The following is a 22,752-nucleotide window of genomic DNA, read 5'->3' on the forward strand; positions in this document are numbered from 1 at the left end:
AAAAACTCCAGGAAAATGCTGGAATTGGGGTATCATCATGGACATGCCCAGTGTCACCATTCATTCATTCATTCAAGGAGATTCTGACCAAAAGGACTGAGAGAAGTTTGGGTGAAATAATCACAAGTGTGCCTTGGGCCTGCAGCAGGATCAGCAGGTTCTAGGCCATGTAGTGATACATCTAAAATAATGGAATTCCAGAATTGTTTGGGTTGGAAGACACCTTAAAACTCCTCTCATTTCAACCCTTCCATCAGACCAGGTTGCTCAGGCACTGTCCAGCTTGGCCTCAAACATTTTTGCCTTATCTGTTGCTGGATCCCACAAGATACAAAGGATAGCACAGGTATTTCAGTCTGACTGTATAGTTCTTTCCAAATCCTTGCCTGTTTGAGCATAGATTCAAATTTAACAGAGACTTGGAACGTATTTCCTAAGAAAATATATTAAAATAAAATGCCCAGGAAATGATCAGGCCAATAGTTCAGCAAAAGTAGCTGAGAAAAGCCGTATTGGCTGACTGATAAAAAGGTAGGTAACACATTTCTGCTACTTCTGCGGTATTTGAGGCTCACTCCAAGTTTTACAAGAGAGTTATTTTTAAATTGTTGCATAACACATGTCTGTCCAATATTTCTTTCCCCAATCAAGCAAAGAAAATGCATTTGTTATTCCTGGGAGATTTCTGGTGCTTCTTATCTTATTTAGAGCCCAAAATAAATGCACACAAGAAGGCAAACATCAGAGAGAAGTTATTATCCATGAGATAATGCACAGCCTAATTTACCACATATCTGAGACTGTTTCACCTGCAATAAATTATTTTGCCCAGCAGGAAAAGTCCTGTTTGACCTTCCATATTTTTTTTTCTCCTGCAGCTGAAAACTCTGCTACTACTTCTAGGTCATGAGTTCAAATTCCACCCTGGCTGGGAGTGATTAAATATATCAATTTCTAATAGTATCTATTTGGATAATAATAGGACAGCTGTTAATGTTCACTCTTTTAGGGACATTTGCAAATGGCTAAGTTGTAGTCTACAGGTCTGAAGTCTCTAAAGCCTCTGTGGATTTCCCAAGAGGTACTTTGGAGATGGGAATCCAATGCAGCAGCAGTCCTTGGGGAGTCTCTGGCTGGAGCAGAGTTGATCCCAAAGCCAAGTTTCACTCCCCACGTGGGACAGTCGCTCTTTCTTGGAATAATTATTTAGGGGTGCCAGCAGGGGGACATTCAGAGCCATCCCATCCTTCAAAGATAGACCCAGGCTGAAAAGTTCCTCTGTGCTGCCCTGTCTTGGGATCACAAACCCATAAAGATATTTACCCGCCCTCACTACCTTTATTCTTGCATCATGTGCAGCCGAGCCAGAACAGGAGCTACGGATTCTGTCAAGTGCCAGCTTTAGTTACAGCGTTACATAAGAAACCGCAACAGCGAGGAACCACAAATCTATCACTACAGCTGGCACCAAACGGCCTCTCTGCACAGGCTTAGCGGAAAAGCTGCCTCCTGAATGGGCACAGAGCGTCAAATTGTTCTTTCTCCTCTCCAGGGCAGGGTTAAGGCAATTTGGCAGAGGGTGGTAAGGGAAAAAATTGCTCTATCTGCTCTGCGTGTGGGGTCAGGAAGCAGCTTTTCTCCTTTCGCAAAGATAACCTGGCACCTTTAATGAAGAAAGCAGGGAAGAAGGAAAGCCATCAGAACGTAGCTTCCAGCTGTCAAATCACATCAGCCAAGTGGAGATGCATCATCCCTGAGAGCACCAGCACTGCTGCCCCACAACACCTCATTGGGAGCTCTTTGGATGAAGGCACTTGGTGTATTTCCTCTGTGAAACACCCAGCACGCTACCAGCAGCTATAAATAATAACAACTACCACCTCAGGATTTAGCAGCACAACACACGTGAGGGAGAGAGGCAGGAACAGGAGATGGAATAGAAGCAGTTTGCATCATTTTCCTCTTCCTGGCTCGCTGCGCCCTCAGTGCAGAGGAGAGCTGTCTGCTCCTATCTGGCACAGGGAGCAGCATCAGTCACCCCTGTGCCTCCCTGCCCAGACCTGTGCAAGCCACAGGTGAGGCCCCACTGCTGGGAAAGGAAAGAATTTCTCCAGGGGGTGCTGGAAGTGGAGTTGCTTCTGGGTGGAGGAGTCTCCTTCCCACAACACGTCACCTCTGCTAGGGTCAGGTGAACCTATGACCAGTTTCCCATTGCTGGGAAAGGTGTAGAACAGACAATTGTCCCACATTGTTCAGTTGCTTGATCATAGGGGATTTACAGGTTCATTAGGCAGGAACAGGGCAGTCCACACAGGCTGCATGAGGAAGGAGCTGATGACACAGCCAAGGCCAGGCATGGCCTTGGAGCAGCACAGGGACAGCACCAGCACCTTGCTGAGCACCAGGGTTGCTACACTGTCCTACACCAGCTGCATCTCAACATCACAGCTTTGCCAAAACTGACCACAGACAGCTCCAACACACTCAAAACTCGCCAGGCTTTCATACAGTGACAGCACAGTCACTATTCCTGCTGGGAAAGTAGGATCTGCAAGGAGCAAATCAAACACTTCTTAACAAAACAACTATGGATGAAGAACTAGGCAAGTTCTTGAATCTGAAACTGGAAATTACAGGGGTAGGAGAAAGCTAGTGGGCCAGAAGGGTTTTTGTTTCTTGGGAAAGCTTAAAATAGCTTTGTCCATGGAAAGCTAGCATGGAACGCTAATGATAGGGAAGCTCTCAGAAATGAGCAAGAAAGTGTGAATAAGAGTAAATCTGTTCTTGCTGAAGCTTGGTAAAAGTATTTTTGCTGGAGAGGAGCTGTAACATTTCATATGGAGATAGCCTGGGATCTCTAACATCTTACTAAAGAAAAAATAATATGGGGAATTGTGCAATTATGGGAAAGAACTCTCATAGATGGGGACTAGTGAAAAATGCTTTTAATAATGGCAGTTCCCTGGTACTGCATGGTGTGAGAGTGGGCATTAAATACTCAGGGGCTCAACAAGAGTATGTTTTGCATTTACATCTTACAGCTGTATTATGTGGAATTGAAAGAGAAATTTGAATGAAAATGGATTTTTTTTCCATTTATCACTTTGAGACTGACTAACAAACATTTTGTGAAATAAACATCAGAACCCCAAAAGTTCAACTATCCACAGACATCCAGAATGGGTAAATAAGTTCAGTCAATGCAGAGAAAGATGGAGTTATAATGTAGAAATTAATAACTTACAGGTCTGGATGTCTTGAAATGGTTCTTATGTTAGTATAAGACAATATTACATGTTAGGACCAAGGAACTCAGAATAAAATAGGAACTCTTCATTGCAAGTGAGAGGGGAAGAGAGCAGTTAATTGGAAAGTCAGGCTGCATGGAACTCTGAGCAACCTGGTCTAGTGGAAGGTGTCCCTGCCCATGGCAGGGGGTTGGAAGGAGATCCTCTTCAAGGTCCCTTTCAATGTTTTCTGTGTTTCTATGATTCTGTGATTTATCAATTGCAAGGCAACTACGAACCATCAGTGCAATATACTCACAAAAAAAGCAAAGGAGGTCCTTGCATGCATCAAGGCAAGGCCTTCCAAGGCAGATGGGTAAGTGTTCATGAACAAGGACAGCAGGAATGCCATCTGCAGTTCCAAAGCCAGTTGGGAATCCAGATGTGCAGCACACCGATATTGCACAGACAACCTTGCAGATAAATCTGGGCATGCAACGTGTTTTCTTAACATTTCAGTCCTATCTTAGATACTCCCCAGTATTTCCTGGCATATCGAGAGATGTTTGGCATAGTAATTGTGGAGGAGGGATGAGCAGAAGATTGGTGATAATATGGGCTTCAGATTTTGGTGTCGGGAGAAAAACCACCCAGTGATCTGTATCTTGTTTGGGTGGAAATATGGTGTTAATTATCTTCATGACAGATAGATTTGGCAATTCATTTCAGCTGCTTTAGATCATACATTCCTCTGGCTGGTAGACCTCCAGAAAACAGAGAAATAGATCTTTGAGGTGAAGGAAGGAATGCCATAATAAGGACAGATGTCGCTGTGAAATTTTAGTGTTGCGTTCTGCAGAGACTTGGGTTTAGATGTCACCATTGGGATATTCATCATTTCCCAGTGTGCTCACTGGGCCTGTGTCAGGGAAATGCACTCTTCCTCGTGAGTTCAGGGGCTAAAAGACACACCAATAGCTGTCTGTAAGGAGTTCTTGCTCATTATGAACAGCCACTGCTGGCTCTCCAGCCTGCCTGTTCTTGCTTGTAGGAACCTTCAGACTAAAGAGTTACTTTCCATTTCACTCAACTTCTCCTCATCTGGAGTTTCTGACAAGTCACTGACCATATTCCCCTTCCAGCTGGGGACCAGATACAGATAGCAAAAGCATCAATGGGGCAAATTTGGAAACAAATGGTTGTGTTGGGTAAAGTACAGAGCTGAAGCGCATGAACTGCTAAGGACCCACAAAGAATAAAACGCTAAGGATCCACAAACAGTGCCACAGGAGCCCTTCAGCCACCTGCCATCCTGAGGGTGGCAATTTCTCAGTCATTCTGCAAGCACTCCAACAAGCCTGAGTGAGATCTTACTCCATCACCTTAGGTGTTAAAACAGAGTTAAAACCCAAGAAATGACATGAAGTTTACAAGTTCAGCACTGAATGGAAGTCCTGATTCTAACAAGGTATTTAAAAGTATTGTACTTGCTTAAACAATTGTAGTTTACAGAGATGATGACAGGTCCCCTCCAACTATTATCAAGCAACAGAAGATGTTTAGCCATAGAATGTCAGTGCAAAATAGCCAAAATTGAGAAGAAAAATCTATTCCCTATACAAGAAAATGCAAGCTTCTCTCTCAGTGTTTCTTTTTTGAAGTCTGAAGGCAGAATCTTTGTGTGTCAGCTCTGGTAGGAATAGCTCAGAATAACATATCACAGGACTGCAAACTTGCTTCTCAGCAAAGCTCAACTCTGCAAACCCAAACCTTGTACCAGGGCTTCGTGCTGAGATTCTTTCTCGGGTTATTTCAGTCAATGCCTTTGTCTTGAAAAAACCCTACTGGTTAACACCACAAAGACAACCTGATCCAGAGCTGTCCACCACACTTTGAGGCTTGTTACAAAGTCTGTGGAAGAAAAGTTGGGAAATTTTCCAATTCTTCGAAACTTTTTCAGTTATTCTGACAACTTTCCAAAACCAACCTCAGTGTCTCTTGGCTTGGTCTGCCAGAGGAGAGCATGTAGGTCTTGTGAGCACTCCCAGCTCACAAACTGGGATATTGTGAGTGCCATGGGGAATATGGGCTGCCCACCCCAGACTGCCCAGGTGGGTCTGACACCTAACTGAGCCTGTGACACCATCCAGAGAGCTCAGGCTCTTCACTGAGCTCTTAAAAACCAGCAATGATTACTCTCCAACACAACAATGAGTGTAAAAATGCTCCAGGACGGGCAAAGAGCCACTACCTCAATTGCCACTGTGACCATGTCACACACTATTTCTAGAGAACAGCCAGAGCACAGCCCTCTGTGCATGTGCACAGCCCACACTGTGGATTAAATTGTGAGCTGAGAGTTTGAGACTTGCAGATGAGGCTCCTTCCTTATCACTCGCTGTGGTGTGAAGACTCAGCAGTTCTCTGCTGCACCTGGCCTGACCTCTTTTTTTCCCCCCACTGATTTATTTAGCTTTCTGCTCTCTTCCTAGGCTCTGCCTCTCATTTTGTATCACAGATACCAGCAATTCTGGCTGATCACACTCAGTGGAATTGAGTGTATCTTTCCTGGTTCCTGTAAGGTCCAAGGATAAGGTCCTGTCCCTCAGAAATGAATGTTTAAGCCTCAGCTTGAGCCAAGAGCTGAGATTAAAATTCAGCTTGCGAACAGAAGGTCTGGCATTATTTTTCATTTCTTAATAAAATGTTTCCACTGTTCTAGTTATTTACTCTCCTCTGTGGAGTACCCAGTGCTGACTAGGCAAGGGTTATCCATTAAAGGCTGTCCCTCCTCTCAGCTTAAAGGGAAGTTCCCTCTCTTTGACGGGAAGAAGGTAGGAGAAATTAATTTTTCTTTCAGCATCGCCATACCTGGGGAGAGGATCTTGCTCACAGATAACAGTGCAAGGAAATATTTTCTTTGGGAGAAAAAGAGAAAGTGAAGATCAAGGTCAGAGGAGGCAAGAGTGAAGATATGTGACTGCCTTCAAAATAGCCTTCCATAGAACATGTGGGGGTGTCGTTTTATTTAATATGGAAAACATGCAAGGGCATTGAGGAGAGGCAACTGGCTTGGGGCTCACAGAGAGATAAAGGGGCTGCAAAGCCTGGCTGCACAGATATGCTGAATTCCAGAGGTGCAGAATGAGGTAAACAGGCAGATGTGAACAGGGGGAGAGACTGCATTCACCTCTGCACACATTTCTAAGTGGCAGCACTGCCTCTGTCCCTGACTGCTCTGGAGCATCTTCCCTTCCTTCATGCTTAGGCAGTATAAAGGCTGTGGCTGCTCTTTGCACTTTGCAAAAGGTTCCAATGGAAAATTCATATGGCTTTTGCCTCTCCCAGAAAACCACAACCCCATGCAGAGTTTCAAGGAGTTTGCTGTGTCTCAAGGTATGGCCCAGCAGCAGTCTTTGAATCTCCCCCATCACCAGGGGATACAGATCAGTGCTGTGCCCATGTGATATGATAAAACATTCATCTCATGTCTCAAAATTCCAAACACATGCAGAAGTTTCGAGTTACACAATCACAGCATGATTTGGGTCAGAAAGGACCTTAAGGACCATCTCCAAACCCCCTGCCATGGGCAGGGACAACTTCCATCATCCCAGGTTGCTCCAAGCCCTGTCCAGCCTGGCCTTGGACACTTGCAGGGATCCAGGGGCAGCCACAGCTTCTCTGGGCACCCTGTGCCAGGGCCTGCCCACCCTCATTGTAAATCAACCAAAACAGTCTTAAAGACAACTACAAGTACTTAAGAATCTGTATATTTGCCTCCTCACCCAGTGGCTAAAACTTCACTTCCCAAGCATCCTGTGAAAGCTGACTGGCAGGATTTTCCCTGTAAGACACAGAGGAACTGAACCCCGCTAGGCTGGAGGGTTTGGATGGGATTTGGTTGGGATGTTGGCTGTGCCAGCTTCCAGGAGCATCCACTTCTGCACACTGATCACAGGTAGAGCCCAGAAAGACTAAATTAAATGTTCTGTCTGATTTTCAGCTGGCTGGTTTTCTAACTACCCGAGACATACAGAAAGGGACAGTGCTGTTACCCCATGTGATTTAATCAATGACTCTCAGGAAAACTGTCATTAATTCTTGGCTGCTGATTTAATTCTTAGAGCACTCTTTCCCTTGAGCTGCGAGCTAGAAGTGACCACAAAATCATAATAAAAGACAAAGAAACAGAACTCAGGATACAACTTATGTTTTGGGCTTTTCTTTTTTCTTTCACATTGTTATGAAGTCAAAACTGGACCTGTTTCTGTGGGAACTTGTGCTAAGGTATGCGAATATTTCAAACCAAACCAGTCCCACTTTCCAATGAGAGTGGGCCAGGTTTCAAGCAAAGATGCTTTCACAGCAAAATCTTGGGAAAATTCACCACTTTCCACATTTCCAATATGCCAATATTCACCTCATGCTAAGCGCCAGCAATTGTTTGAACAAGGCTAGAACCCAAGAAAGCACTTAAGCACATGCTTAACTTTCAGCACATGAGTAATCTTAGTGATGTCCTGGGTTTTTGTTTTTAGATTCACTATTGTTAGTTACCTTGAATTTTTAAATCCGTAGGGACAATTTGCATCTTCTGAGCTGCATAATTGGGCCTTGAAAAGGGATGGTAGCTCATGATTACTGAATTGTTAATTAATCATTTTTATTCTATTTAAATATGCTTTAGAAGACCATAATGATGTATGCTTCCTTGATATTAGCTGTACTAATTAGATCATATTTTCTAAATTAGAGTGCAGTTTTCTTAGCAGGTTTCCTTTTATCTGGTGCTCATTTTTCAAAAGTGCTTCATGTTGCTCCCACAGATGAGTGAATAATTTCCAGTGAATCACGTTATGCAGAAGATGTTCTTCTTGCTGTCAAATGCTTAGGGGTAGATCATGGATCTCCTTGAAATCAGTAAATATTTTGAAATTGGACTTTCCTCAACAATAATGCATCCCTTCACTAGATGAGGGTAATGAAATTCAGTTCCTACAACAAACTAGAGCACTTGGCATGTTTCCCCTTTCAGAACAATCTCACACCAACACAACTTGTCTTACTGATCCATGAAAGCAGAAAATGGAAATGGCTGAAACACATTTACACACCTGAACATGCAAGTGTATTTCTTTGCACACTTTCTTTAGCAGTTAACTGGTGCTGCAGCACTGGGAGCCCTGCTCTCTCCTTCTCCATCAAAATATAACTTTTAAAAGATTCCCAGGGAAATGAGGACCATATTACTCCAGAGGTCCTCATTTAGCTTAGCTTAAACATTTAATTTATCATACCTTAGGTAGATTGCAATATCCTTTGTAGTTAAAGAAAGCCTGAATTACACATCTCTGCACAACCAGCCCAGAAGTTTCTCAAAAATTATTAAATCACAGGCTATTTCCTTTGGGTTTAATGCTCCTGGTTTCAGAGAGAAACAGTGAGAACATCCTGTCTTGGCATGCCTGCCTAGCTCAACATCTTAACAATCACTTGCAGTGCTTGGACATTAGAGGGATGAGAAGAACAGGGCACTGTTATGATCTGGACAAGCCTATCCAGCTCTCTGGCAAGCAGCTACTTACGTGTCAACAAATCTCCTGCTGAGGTTTGAGATGACCACAGGAGATCCAGACTGGAAAGGAGGCTCCCGGACCACTTTGTACTGGATGGGCTTGCAGCCTGAGCACAGCGTGCTGTGGGGGACAGAGCTCAGCATGGCAGCATCGATTTCCAGGTGCTCATCCAAGGTGTAGATCTGGATCCCATACACCTCCTCGCCCACTTGTCCCACATCCAGCTTTATGGTCAGGGGGATGTCGCAGAAGACGTTCTGCGGCCCCAGGGAGATGTTCTTCCCGCTGACTGTGAGCAGCTTGATGTCATTCACTGCCCCACTGGAGTCCCAGTCCGGGGAGACGAACGTCACCCACACTGTGAGGGACTCTGGAGTCAGGGGATAGCGAAATTCCAGCTGCAGGTAGCAGCCCTGGGGCTCGGGACAGGCTGGGGGCACCGTGTGCTGGTTGACAGCAGAATTGGGGCTCCACGTCCTGACGCTGGATTTACAGGGCTGCTCAACGTCAGGGTGCCCTGGGAAGGAAGAAGGAAACAGACAGAGGTTAAAGAAGAAGTTAACAAAAGAAGTTAGAGAGCATGAGTTTTCATTGGCATCAGTTTAAAAGGCAGACTGGTGGCAGGAGAACACATCTGTTCAGGAAATTAATTATTTATTTCAACAGAAACATGGCCAACATGGGGAGGAGGAGCATAAACAAGTGTCTCCAGCCAGGTGAGAGGCACAAACCTGGTTTAAGTGCCCATCTGGACTGGAGAACACACAACACACACTATGCCAGTGCAACTGGGCCTGCATTTCCTGTTTCTAGTGCCTTTGCCTGTGCCAAACAATGATATTTTCTACCCCTTCCACTTGGTAATTTACCTGATAAACAGAGTCACTATGCCTTCAGTTCACCTCCTACTTATTCCCTTGCCTCTCACTAGAAAATACAATCTTTTTAACAAAGACAAGAAAAGAGCCTTTGTTTGTTTCAAGAAGCTGTTGTACTGTTTGGGGCAACTCCTGTGGCATTTACAGGCTGATCTAGCACGTTGTGCAAGACCCCTTTTTTGGAGGCACATGGTGCACAGGTCTGAGCTGCCTCCTTGCTCTCCTTGTGATGAAACAACAGGCACTTGTGCTTTTACATTTCTCACCGTTGGCTGTGTTCAACTACATGGGAGGTAGCACTAAAAAATAATGAAAGCCACAATGCTTGCTGGGTTCCCAAATACTATGGTAACATTACAATTTGGCGTGGAGTCATGGACTGCAAGATCCAGAGGGGTCAGACGGGTGGAACAGTTGGTAACAGAATCCAGTGAGAGCTATAAATTCCCTTTCCCTTCCCAAATAATCACACAAAAAGGGAGGCAAGCATGACAGGGAGAAGGCAAAGTACAGAAAAAAGAAGATAAAGAAAGGTAATGAGAGGAGAGAAATGCAGAAGGCAGAGGGGGAAAAAAGGAGAGCACAGCTGTTTGCAACTGAGGAAGAAAGCAAGATAAACTACTGGGCAAACATGGACAAACAGGACATCACTACTAATTTAAAGAGAAAAGGGCAACGTGCGAAGGTTATTCTGATTGTCTGTGATCCAATGAAGTGTTAGAAATGTGCCTCTTTTGTCAAGGATAAACAGCTCAGGGAATTCTCCTGTTCCTACCAAATGAACCCAGATGCAGAATAGATTTCCTGGCAGCCTTCCTGCGATTCAACGCTATTGTCCTACAGATGCCCAACTTTTAGAGCTTCTCCCTCACCTCCCATATCCCAGAGCCCTTCTCTCCTCCTCCCATGGCACAGAGCAGCAGGAATGCCACTAAGCTCAGCATCTGGAGAGACCACAGCAGTGATACATATTGAGGAAAGCCAGAGGTCCATTTAACACGCTCGAGTTTCCCCCCTGGCAAGCATGCAAGCCCTGTGGATAATCGCTGTGAGCAGCAATACCCCATTCAGCTCACGTTATCTCACCCTCAGAGCAGGCTGGGTGTGCTTGGCTGAGCCCTCTGACGACTTTCTCAGACCCACAGCAAACTCCTCACTGCAGCCCAAAGGTGGTTTTTAACTCCATTATCTCAGAGGGCTTTGGAAAGGTCTGTGAATTTTACCACTGCCCCCTTGCAGAAAGGAAAATGGAGCTGATGGCTCACAGCCCAGTACATCCCCACCTGGGATCCTGAAAATTTACCTCTGTCAGTTCAAGGCCTTGGTAAAGACTTAAATTCCAAACAAACCTACGTTTTGGTAGATCAGGGTGTGATCCCTGGAGATGCATGAACTGGACTCAGCCTCCAGGGAGCTTTAGCATACAGATCATTACCCCAAAATGGGAGGCAGACTGTAGTCATTCATAGACTAAAAACCTCAATGAAGTTGAGATAAAGGGACTTTTTCTTAAATGTCATCCAACACTTTGACCTGGGTAAGAAACATTAATTTAATTGTGGAAGAGGATGAAAACCTTGTTTCGTGTAATTGGATTTCTAGAGATGGGTAACTACTCTGAATATTACAAATAACTGTATGTTAAAAGAAATGGTGTAGAAGTTATTCTTCCCCTCTGCACTCAGGTTCTGAAAATCCTTTGCCTTTTGAGGCAGTCAGATCAGACACAGAACAGCATCTCATGCAACATCACATCCTGCCTAACACAAAACAGGAATGTGAGGTCTGTGAGGATGAGCCAAACCCCATGTCCTGGTTAGAGAGCAGGTTAGGATGATGTCTTTCCCCAAAACATTGTCCACAACCACAGCCTGGTGTGTGAATCCTTCATTGTGCAGTGCCTGGGATGAATTCCCTGGCACAGGGACAGAGCCTCAGAGGCCATCTGGCACCAGCAGTCACTCAGGATGTCATCACTGCTGTCACAACTGCAACTCACCTGCCACATTTCTTAGGTGGTCAAGATAAAGGAACCACCCTGTGGAACCCCAGTGTCCTGCTAGGACAATTAAAATACAGAATGAATTGCTCTTGAGGGAAATTTTAGCCCGAGGAAAAGGCTGAGCTCTAGAACGGCCCAAGGCAGCAATATTTCTTATAATATTCTCACACTTCTCTCAGTCAGCAGTGAGCCAGGCAGGAGGAACTGACTGATATATGCATATATTGCACAGCAAGCAAAGGTACTCACTGGGCTTGAGCCAAAATCACCTTTCTTATATAAAACACCCCTTTGACATAGTTATGGAGGTGCTGCAAGGTTTGTTGATCTAGCTGGTGTTGCTGGTGAGAATCCAGGTAGGTTGGAGCTTTCTGGCTCTACGGTGAAGATAAAGAGTAAATCAGAGCTGCCTGATCTGCAGAGCCTTTCCTGCCAAGGAGCAAACAGCCCCTCGTGCAGGGGCCACAACTGCCTGAGAAAGAACCACGAGATGCCTCAGCCTAGGGCTTGGATCCCACCATGCTCAGGGAATTAGGAATAAGCAGGAAATTAGGAAGGACACAGTGCCCACAGCAGGGTTTTGCAACGGGCATGACTCACACAGAGCCCAGACCATTTCTGGTGCAGCTACCTGGGGTAGGAGAGCTCAGGAAAATGAGATCAGACCAAGCAGAGCTGCTTCAGAGACATGTGAGCAATGTGGTTTTCTGCTCAGAAGCTGGATGAGTCCTACAAAACATTTTCCACGAGTGTCATCTCAGATTTTAAAACAAGTTCATTTTGGCCATGCTTGTGCCTCCTTTGTCTTCACTTTCCATGGACATCCAAGCACTGGAGATTTACACCCATGAACGCCTGCAGAAAGTGAATTTAAAGCCTGCATGCTCGAGTACTCACAGATAGACAATTAAAGAAGGCAGACAATGATCTAACTGCGCTATTTGCAACTCAGACTGAGTGCAAATATTCAGAGAGCCTGAATGTCAGAGAGTGTGGCAGTGACAACAGAAAGCCATGGAGAAGGAAACACCATACCTTCAGTGTATTTTCGATCCTAAAGTGGCAACAACTCATTAATCCTGAGGACAGGATTACCAAACTTCTGTTCCATAGCAATGGCACAAGAGTGACTGAATGAGACAGATAAGGATCAGACTGCACCTTTCATAGTTAAGAACATGCAGGCACACAGAGCAAGAAGAGGAAATTAAATGCAAAATGCTGCTGAGTAATAAATCCTAGAGTAGCTTAGTTTCTCTAGGAATGATGCCTCTGGCAAAATGTGTGGGATCTAGAAGTTTTCAAATCAAAGCTCAGTGGAGAAAATTTGATGGAACTGCATATTTCAATGGAATATGCAGTCCTTTCAAAATAAAAACACTTTGCAAAATTGGGCTTATTTGGCCAAAAATTTATTCTGGAAGAGAAAATGGCAAGAAATTTCTAACACTATGGGAATGTTGTGTTTTGACATTTTTGGAAGAAACCTTTTCACTATTGCACCTTGAAACACTTTCCATTTTGATATTCAAAGTTGCTTTTGCCCTAGATTCTATACTAAAAGGGTATTTTTTTAAGTGTCTTAATTTAACCAAAGTTCATGAGGAATTACATGAGCTAAACAAATCATTTTGGCCAGCCTCAAACACTTCTTGTTTTAAATTTTCCTTCATGGAGAATTTCAAAAGCTTCAAGTTTTGTTCCAAATGAAACCAGGTTTCAAAGTCTTGTAATCCTTGGCTAAGTGGAAATTCTACCAAGAACTACTACTGCAAGTGATCCAAGCTTTGCTGATGTTGTTTGCTGGGTAATTCAGTCACCCCTGGAGGGAGAGTTCTGCTTCCCAGGGTGAAGCATCCACCCGAGGGGCAGGTGTGCTCTGGGCTGTGCCCAGCAGCCTTGGATGTCACAGAACCATGGAATGGTTTGGGTTTGAAGTGACCCTAAAGCTCCACCCCTGCCATGGGCAGGGACACCTTCCACTGTCCCAGGCTGCTCCAAGCCCTGTCCAGCCTGGCCTTGGACACTTCCAGGGATCCAGGAGCAGCCACAGCTTCTCTGGGCAACCTAAATTTAGGAGGTGAGTTGGAGTGAAACAGCTTCTGCTGGGTCTCCACCCTGGGACCTGGGTGTGTGGGACAGAGGACACTTGTCTAGTGTCCCATCAAGGAGCAGGGACACAGCTCATTGTGAGTGCTGACCTTAGGATAAAGGAAGGTGCCAGCCCAAATAATATTCCTTGCAGAACAACTCCCAGGTGCTCTAGCTGCAGGACAAATAAACCTTAACATGAGGAGGTATTTGTATAATGAGTTTTCAGAATCCAGTATTGTCCTTGGGGCTCCCTGAACTCACCTGTGTGCTCACAGTGAGGTCTGAACCTGCGGCGTGCTGCTCCGGAAGGAACAGCTCGTGAGGGACAGGCTGAAATAACACTCTGCTCTTTCCAAACCGTGATTTGGGATGGCTGACCTTTGCCTGGCACAATCTGAAATATGCTCCACCACAAACACCCAGGGACGGAACGGAAGGGACATGTGGAGGAGAGTTAATGATGGAGATCTAATGGCACTGCACAAGCAGCCCTGCAGACCATTCTCCTTCCAACAGTCCCAGAGAATGACTTGCAAAACATCCTGAATGAGAGGGCTTGACGTGGTCACCTGCATTCCTGCAGCAGAGCACTCGCCCAAAGGGCAACCTCCTTCCAGCCCACTGCTGTTCACCACAAGCAAAGGCAGCACAAATCAGGCCCAAATAAATAACAACTCCTCACTTTTGGAGTTGGAGTAGAGGGAGTAAACAGCTCCCCTGAGGAGTTCGTCTGGCAGATGTGAATGGTCAGCATTTCTTGGCACTCTGCTGCTTTGTGAAATTCATGTTCAGCTCCCGGAATTCACTTAATTCATGGGCAGGGGCAGAACTCAGGGGCCAAAACACAGGTTTTGGTCAGTGGTATTCTGTCAGGGCACAGTGTTTCTTTGCCCACTAGTTTTGTTCACGTTACATGCAGGTATCCCTGCTGGCTTAGGATTTTAGTTTCTCTATTTTTTGTGCATCTGTAATTTTAGTGTATAACTCTGGACTCCACACAGGGTGCTAAAGCTTCTGTTCTCAGCATTTTTAGACAAAACAATTCCTCTGAAGCTTGGAATCCAAGGACACCTTACTGTCTCAGGCCCCAAAATATGTAAACAAAAGTGAATTGGGGGGAGCAAATTTGGAGTAATTGACATCATTACCTGAAGCTGTAATTGGAGGATTAAACCTCAATATGCAAATGGACAGAACTTATAAAATATGAAAAACTCGTGACTCGGTGTCCATTTTGGGTGTAGCCCCTCAGGTGGGCTTTGCCTGCCCTAAATGCACCTGAAGGCCCTCAATAAATGGAACTGCTTTTTATTCTCTTAACTTTTTCTAGCCTCTCTTTTAGGTAAGCCCATCAGGGCATCATCACCAGTCACTCTCTCCCAGATTTTCCTCCCATCTTTGTGGCTCTCCCTTTACTCTGTTCCACCTTCTCCCCCGCCATGCCTGTGTTTGTCCCCATTGCTGTGACTCACCTTCTGCCTCCCGTGGGCTCCAGTGCCCCGAGGGATCGCAGGGCATGGGGGAAGAGGCGCTGAAGGCATATTGCACCAGGACTCTTCCTTCCGCACACAGCTCACATGCTGATCCCACTTCTCTAGGAGGCCAGGAAAACAGGAAAACACACCAACTTAGTAACAGCTGAATGAGCTGCTTATTCAACTATGTTAAAAGCAATATGACTTAGAATTCAGGCCCACTTAACCCTCTTTTCTCAAGGCACTGACAAGAGTGTTTTCTGATGCTGACCTTCTGTAGATTTAAGTCAAGAGCCTGTGTAGAAAGCATTTGTGAGCTCTCCATCCAACACCAAATGACAGCAACCTGGGAAATCACATTCACCTATGTTTTTCTTTTCTTTTCCCTGCACTGGACCAAGCCATGACAAAAGAAAATGCACGTTGCTTAGTGGTTAGAGCAGAGAAATTGGCCGCAGGAGATTTCAGATCTATTTCTGCTCCCACCATGGATTTATTTATTGATTGAACTTGTATTATCTTTAAACTTGTCCTTCGAGCAAGATTGGCTGAACAGGGAAACCCAGTCAAACACCAATTCACAAATCACACAACCACAGATTGGTTTGGGCTGGAAGGGGCCTTAAAGCCCATCCAGTCCAACCCCTGCCATGGCAGGGACACCTTCCACTAGCCCAGGCTACTCCAAGCTCTGTCCAGCCTGGCCTTGGACACTTCCAGGGATCCAGAGGCAGCCACAGCTTCTCTGGGCACCCTGTGCCACCCTGTCCCCACCCTCACAGGGAAGGATTTCTTCCTATTATCTAATCCAAAATTACCCTCTGTCAGTTTAAATATTTTTGTTAATACATTCACAAGATCAGGGTTTAAGCTGATGTAGACTGGAGTAACTCCAACATCCTCCATAAGGTTAAGCTGATTTATATCACCTGAGGATGCAATTCACACAGTTTAGCCCTATGTTCCTTGGGGTCACAAAATTTGGAACCTTGTATGACCCAGAATGTGTGGTTATTCACCACACTAAGCTGCTTACTATTCAGAATTAATTGTTCTGCTGTAAGGAACACTTCCCGCTGAAACGGAAAGTTAAAAATTAATTATCCTAATGATCAAATGCACCTAGGAAAGGACACAAGTTTTAGGTAAACAATTGTTTGTAACACAGTGTGCTTTCTATGGTACCCTAGCAAGAATGGTTTGAGTCAATTATTAAAACAACTTATATCAACTATTATAATCAGCTATGCAAATTTTAACCATCATAACCACCACTGCATGTTTTATTTCAGCACTGTTTTGAAGAGAGGACTGGGACCCTCAGGCAGAGGTTATTTGGGGTCCTCAGTGGTTGAGTCACCCTGACAAGGAGCCAGTAAATGGCTGAGCTTGTGCAGTGCAGAAAGGGATGCACCTGCTGAAAACACCTGAAAAATAAAACATGGCAAAGGGATTGAATAAAGAAGAGGGAGGCAAAGGTGGCCTCCTCTTCCTTTCATGGTCTGTAACTCTGGTAATGCAAAAATTTGGGCATGGGGTGAGTAACTTCTCTCCGTGTCTCACTTCACCCACCTGCACTATTGGTGTGACACTGCCTCCCTATATCACTTCTCAGCTGCCTATTTAGCAGAGGTTTAGGTGTCTGACTCAGCTTGCCTGAATAATATATGCCAAAAAAAATTTTAAAAATCAAGAAACCTGAATAAATGGTCCTGAGCAATCAAAATGTAGAATTGCTGTTGTGCAGTTGTTCTTCAGACAATTCCACCAACAGTCAGGACAGAAGTCCCAGCATTAGCAAACCTTCAGTTTCTCTACAAAGAGACTCCTGCATTAGCACTTGGTTCTGGATGAGGAGAGGGCTTTGAAAGCCAAGTTTCCACAATTAGGGCTGCTTTTTACTCAAATTAGCAGCTATACAATTTCATCACAGGCTGCCATGGTGGAAAAAACTGTAGGCTTATGGACAAACATTTCCTTTTAGCAGTGAGGACTTGGAGGTGAGAGAGAAATCACAAGGAGCATCATGTGGGAAAGGCTATGAGCAAACTTTCTCTTTTTACTTTTCCAGTTTGGGAGCCAAACTCAACCCTGATGTAACTCCTCTGGCTGAAAGGACTTACACAGGGGATGACTCCTGTGTTGAAGTTTTTGGTCTGCAGGCTCTTGCACACAAATCCTATAAAGAGCCATGAATGTCAAACCTAATTATGGAATCGCATTTACAGGCTTATGAAAACCTAAGCCAGGTCCTTGTACTTTATGAAGCCATGGACAACAAGGAAAAAGAAAAAAGAGCATAAATTTGTTCAAAACACTATTAATTAGGAATGATAGCCATATCTGCCACCTTATACACTGGGGCACATGACTCCCCAAAGTGCAGGGTAATGGAAAATCTGGACTTCTCTGTTTTCTAATAAGCCAAGTACTGGGGAAATTCCAGCTTTTGAAGTTCAGAGCACAGGAGGAATTCATTCCTACAGCATGATATTTCAGTGAAGTGGGTTCAAAATCTAAAGATTACTAGTGAAAAACAGACAATTTCCTTCAGGGCCAGCACCAGTTCAGAAGGCAACTCAAAACCACTAAAAATCTGTCATTCCTTTGGGTAAAGAGTGCCTGTTTACAGAATAAATTGGAGCTGCTGTACTTGAAATTCAGGATTGGTGATCTCCCCTCTAAGGCACTGAAACTTTCCAGCACGGTTTAACAGAGTGATTATCAAGCCCAGCCATCTCTGGGACACTACACTTACCAAAATATTTGCTTGCTAAGTCTGAGATAGAATCAGAGTCATGGAAATTAATGCTGTCACCTCAATGAAAACTTGGAGAAGTAGATGCATTCAAAGATTTCTGCCCAAATTTGCTGCAGAGCCCTCTGACAATAAACTGTTTACATCTTCCCACGCATAATCAAACAGGAGGTGCATGAATGGACACTCAGAGACAGCAGATGAACACGTCCAGTGGATGCAGTCAGGAAATGAAGAGACTTCTCTTTTTCTTACTTGTTTTCACTTGTTTCCTTGGCTCCATTATTATTTTATTATTACATATTGTTATATGTGCATGCAATGTTTTTTCATGCTTTTTTGAGAGGGAGAATGGAGAACAGTAAGGATTCTAATCCTGTGGCTACAAGAAGAAATGCTGGTTCTGAAATATATTCGATTATTAGAGGTGTTTGGAAGCTCAACCAGCTGCTGGAGCTTAGGGTCACAGCATCTTGGCAAATTTACATGCAGGTAAGTGACTCTCTGGAGTGAACTAGCAAACATCAATCGAACACTCTGAAGAGGCAAAGAGGGTCTGTCAGGGAGAAGATTTTACTGCTCATGTGTCTGCTTTTCCCAAAGTGTGAGAACACAGGACAGCCACCCCCAAATTAAAAGGAACTAGGAGTTAGCATTGCTCCTGCCCCATAATCTTTGTAATTAATCATGTAATTTGAAGACCCTAATGAGGAAAGCCCCTAATGCACCTGTAAGAGCTGCAGCTAAGCAGGGAAAAGACACATGGTCTGTACTTCCATGCCTCATCTCCCTTCAACCTGCCAGGACCTCCCACACAGATACAGCCAGCCCAGTGCTACGTTTTTAAACAGAAGGCTAAATTTTCCCTCCCTGACTTTCATTAAGCAGAGGTCACTGCCTGTGCACAGCTCTGGAGAATAAAAGAGACATAAAAGGGACTTGAGTTACGCCGAGCAGGCCCACAGCAGCATTGTAATTCGGATCAGGAGCGAGCTCTGGGAGTGAAACTCCTCCTCTTCCCCACTCCAGCACTCAGAACAGCCCTGGAGCAGGGAAGCTGGACCCAGTTTCGCTCTGTTTTTGATCAGGAAGCGCAGTGGAGGTGTGCTGCAGGACCACACCTGGTGTGCTCACAGCTCTGGAGCCGTGGGGCACCGGGAGCCCCCCGAGCCCCGCGGTGTTGACGTCAGGTCTTCATTAACAACTGTTTTGCGCTGGAGATCTACTTATATTGGGCCACAATACTTGCTAATGTAGCCAGAGCCATTCATCCTTTGAAGGCCCTTTTACACTGTCAAAACAGCGTGGAAGGGGCCTCCGTGCATTAGAAACCAGGCCCAAGGCACTCAGCAGCTGAGTATCAGTCTTCTGTTTTTTACATGAATAGTCCCATTGAAGTGAATGAGTTTATTCATTCAAGTGAGGCAAGTAAAATTTGGGCCATGGTGTGCACTTTGTGTAAAAATATCTGCAAAGATTTACAGTATTCCCACACACAGATAAGATTATACTTGGCCAATTTTACCTCCTACTTGTCTTGCACAGTGACCCAATTTCACAAATTGATACAGGCGTGAGTCTCTGACCGAGTGGCGCTGGACACGGCGGTTCTGGAAGTTCAGCACGTGAGCTTTTCCAGGATTAGTCACTAGAATAATACTATCATCCTTGTTTTGATTAGCAGATCAAAAATTTGGGCATGTTTTAGACAGGATCATTTATACGTTTCCGTGACATTTTTAAATGGTCACGGCAACATTTCTGTATCCGTTAGCAGAGGGAATCTCATTTTAACAAGGAATTGGACTCAGAGCATTTGAGGCTGTCTCTTTAAATCTCTTCAGTAATACTGAGCACACAGATTTGAAAACCCAAAGGACTTTTTTTTGCCTGGAAAATCACTCTTTATTTAACATATGATAACTCTGTTATGAAATTTTAGATTTAGCAGGCTATCCACTGTGTGTTATTTAAGAAGCAAGTAACTAGAGGTTATTAAGAACACATTGATTGAGTTATGAGAAATATGTAATAAAGTCATATTTGGTTACATAACAATTAACTCTGCATCAATGTGTTTTTTAGAGGCAGATGGCATTTATTTAACACACAATAAGCATCTTCTGAAATCTAAATTAAATTGGAGAAACTTAATTTACCTAAAAATGATTATGGGCTGAAAAATTCTGAATTAATTTTCAGAACTGTGCATAAGTCCTTTTCACAGGTGGGGAATAAAAGGATTTGGTTACAAAACCGTAATTAAAGCAAACACTCTTCAGAGCACAAGACTTCTATCAATTCCTAATAGGATTTGATTACCTTCCTCATATTAATCTGTAATAAGGGTGGAAAATCTCATCTGAGCAGAAAATAACAGCTCTCTGCCTAGTGGGATAAAGTGCAAGCTGGCCACTGAAATGGCCACGGTGTCCTAGCAGTGCTGGAAGGAGTTTCATCTCTGATGGAAGCAATGGTTTCAAGGTGCTCTCCCAGCACAAAGCAGCAGTGCTGAGGCAGCTTTTTGGGTGCTAATACGCTTGTAAATTTGGCCTCCTGTGCTCTGAACTGCTGCGCTCCTGAAGGACACTCCAAGTTTGCTCTCTGTAAAACTACAAAACGAGAGGTGGGGAAGAAATGCAAACAGGGGAGGTGAGTTAATGGTAATGCGAGAAGGTCAATCCGTGGGGAAGTTCTCTGCCAGCACTCCCATAGCTCCTGCAGCTCATCCAAGAGCTGCATAAGAGCATTTGGATGAACTACCCAGTTGCTCAGGTCATACTGGGGCAGAGTTGCTCCAGTTATGGGCTGCAATGAGGTGCAACTCCTGCCTAGAGCCCTACATTTTCCAGTATTGATATCCCACAGCTGCATGCCTGCCAGACAGGACCACACACCCCTACCCTGACCTACAGGATTACATTCACATCACATTCAGGGCTTTGGGTCTTTGCCTTGCTCAATTCCCATCTCACACCTACAGCTCAGGGGAGGAGGGACCATTTGTCCTTGTCCCCAGCCCAGCCACCTCCTTGCCCGTGAGCTCTGTGTTGTAAAAACAAGATCCACTTTGTCCTAGCAAAGAGAATGTGCGAGGCAAGGGGGGAGAATGTGCAGGCAGAGCCGAAGCCTACAGGTATTTGCGAGCAGCAACAACAGCAGGAATCACAGGGCCAGAATATTTGATTGCAAATTCCTCCCGTAGCATATGGAGAAAGATTTGCCCTTTACATGGCAAATCAATGGCCTTCAACTGAGTGCTACAGGCTGAGAAAGGAAGAGCAGACAACAGATCAATAACCTCCTCAGTACGAACCAATTTAGGAAAGAGCCTTAACCCAGGCTGAGCACAGCACAACACCAAGCTGCACTCCCAGAGCAGCCCCTGGTTCTCCCCTTTCCCATTTTTCCAGCATGAGAGTACAGAGCAGAGCATGATCACCTTTCAAAGAAGTGGCCATCGATGGGTGGGAACCACTCCAGGGTGACCGAGGTGGAGGTGCGAGCCACAATCTGGGGGGCGATGGCCACGGGAGCTGGTTTCTTGGTGGGCTGCCAGCTCTGGTACACGAGGTCCAGGTAGCAGTGCATCCTGGCCACCTGGTTGGGCGTGAAGGAGTTGGTGCAGTCATCATCTGGAATTCAAACAGAAGCCACGTCAGCCACGTGGGATCAAGAGGAAGAATTACGACCTGGTGAATGGCAGCTCCTTGGAAGGGCTGGGCTGGGATCCCACAGCACTCCAGAGTTAATGGTCTGTGAAGGAATTAGCGCAGCCATCACTTGTGGAGGCAGGTGAAAGGAAACAATGGTTAGAAAGGAAGGAAATAAATCAATAAATGTTCCCTCCCCCTGACCTGGGATACACCTGAAGCGCACAGAGATCATCCCTGGGTGAGGCAGAGACATGGAGGGGAAGAAACAGAAAGCTTCAGTGCAGCACCCAAATCTGGTCAGGATTTGGGCCACCAGTGGGACTCTGTGACTAAAAGAATTTCACTTTGAAAAGAATATCTCTGAGAAAGGATGGAAGGGCAAAGGATACTAGTGTAAGGACAAAGCATTGACTGGGATTCATGCAAACTGTGGGCAACAGATTCTGTCAGATTTCTTAGATTGAATTACCAAAGAATTTTTAAAATACATAATTTTAAAAGTTCTTAAATTTCCTAATGAACAAATAAAAATGTTCTGAAAGATCAATTCAAAATATCATTACAAACACTGATTAAAAATGTAAATTTTTGATGCAAAATATAACTTAAATTCTATAGAGTATCTCACCCATTTCCACTTAGATTCTAACCCCTTTCTGAACTTTTCACAAACATTTCTTGATATTTCATATTTCTTTTTCATTCAAAATGGAGAAATGCTGGATGATTTCCCATAAATACCCATTTCTCATTTCATCTTGTTTTCCTCAAACATGATTTGGCAACAAGAACACATCCAGTGCCCTCTGAACACCATACAGCTTTACAACTACAATGCCCCAGAGAAGCAGAAAATTGCTGTTTCTCTATTGTGCAGATCCCAGAGGGAATAAATATGTTGTGCAAAGTCACCCAGCAGAGCTCTGCTGAGGAACTTGACGCTGAGCACTTCAATAATTTTTCCTGGTGTTCTTCCCATCAGATGAAAAGCTCTTGAAAACAGAGTGTTTCTTCACATGTGCCTGCAGAGTTCTCAGCCCAGCAGAGCTCGGTCCCAGCTGGGATCCTAACAACAATGACAGT

At 44.6% G+C, this 22,752-nt stretch overlaps 1 protein-coding gene across 2 annotated transcripts in view; it reads right to left on the bottom strand.

Annotated features, from left to right (window-relative positions):
* Positions 1 to 22,752, bottom strand: part of PAPPA (pappalysin 1) — a 179,033-nt gene that overhangs the window by 97,255 nt on the left and 59,026 nt on the right. For both annotated transcript variants that reach the window (XM_085077215.1, XM_085077217.1), the window contains exons 5-7: positions 21,456 to 21,648; positions 15,253 to 15,374; positions 8,816 to 9,323 (exon numbers count right to left, since the gene is read on the bottom strand). In XM_085077215.1, the coding sequence (XP_084933341.1) occupies positions 8,816 to 9,323; positions 15,253 to 15,374; positions 21,456 to 21,648 (823 nt within the window). The remainder of the gene's footprint in view (positions 1 to 8,815; positions 9,324 to 15,252; positions 15,375 to 21,455; positions 21,649 to 22,752) is intronic.

This window comes from Lichenostomus cassidix, chromosome 17 (assembly GCF_008360975.1).
Source record: "Lichenostomus cassidix isolate B80296 chromosome 17, HeHo_3.0, whole genome shotgun sequence".
Lineage (NCBI taxonomy): Eukaryota > Metazoa > Chordata > Aves > Passeriformes > Meliphagidae > Lichenostomus > Lichenostomus cassidix.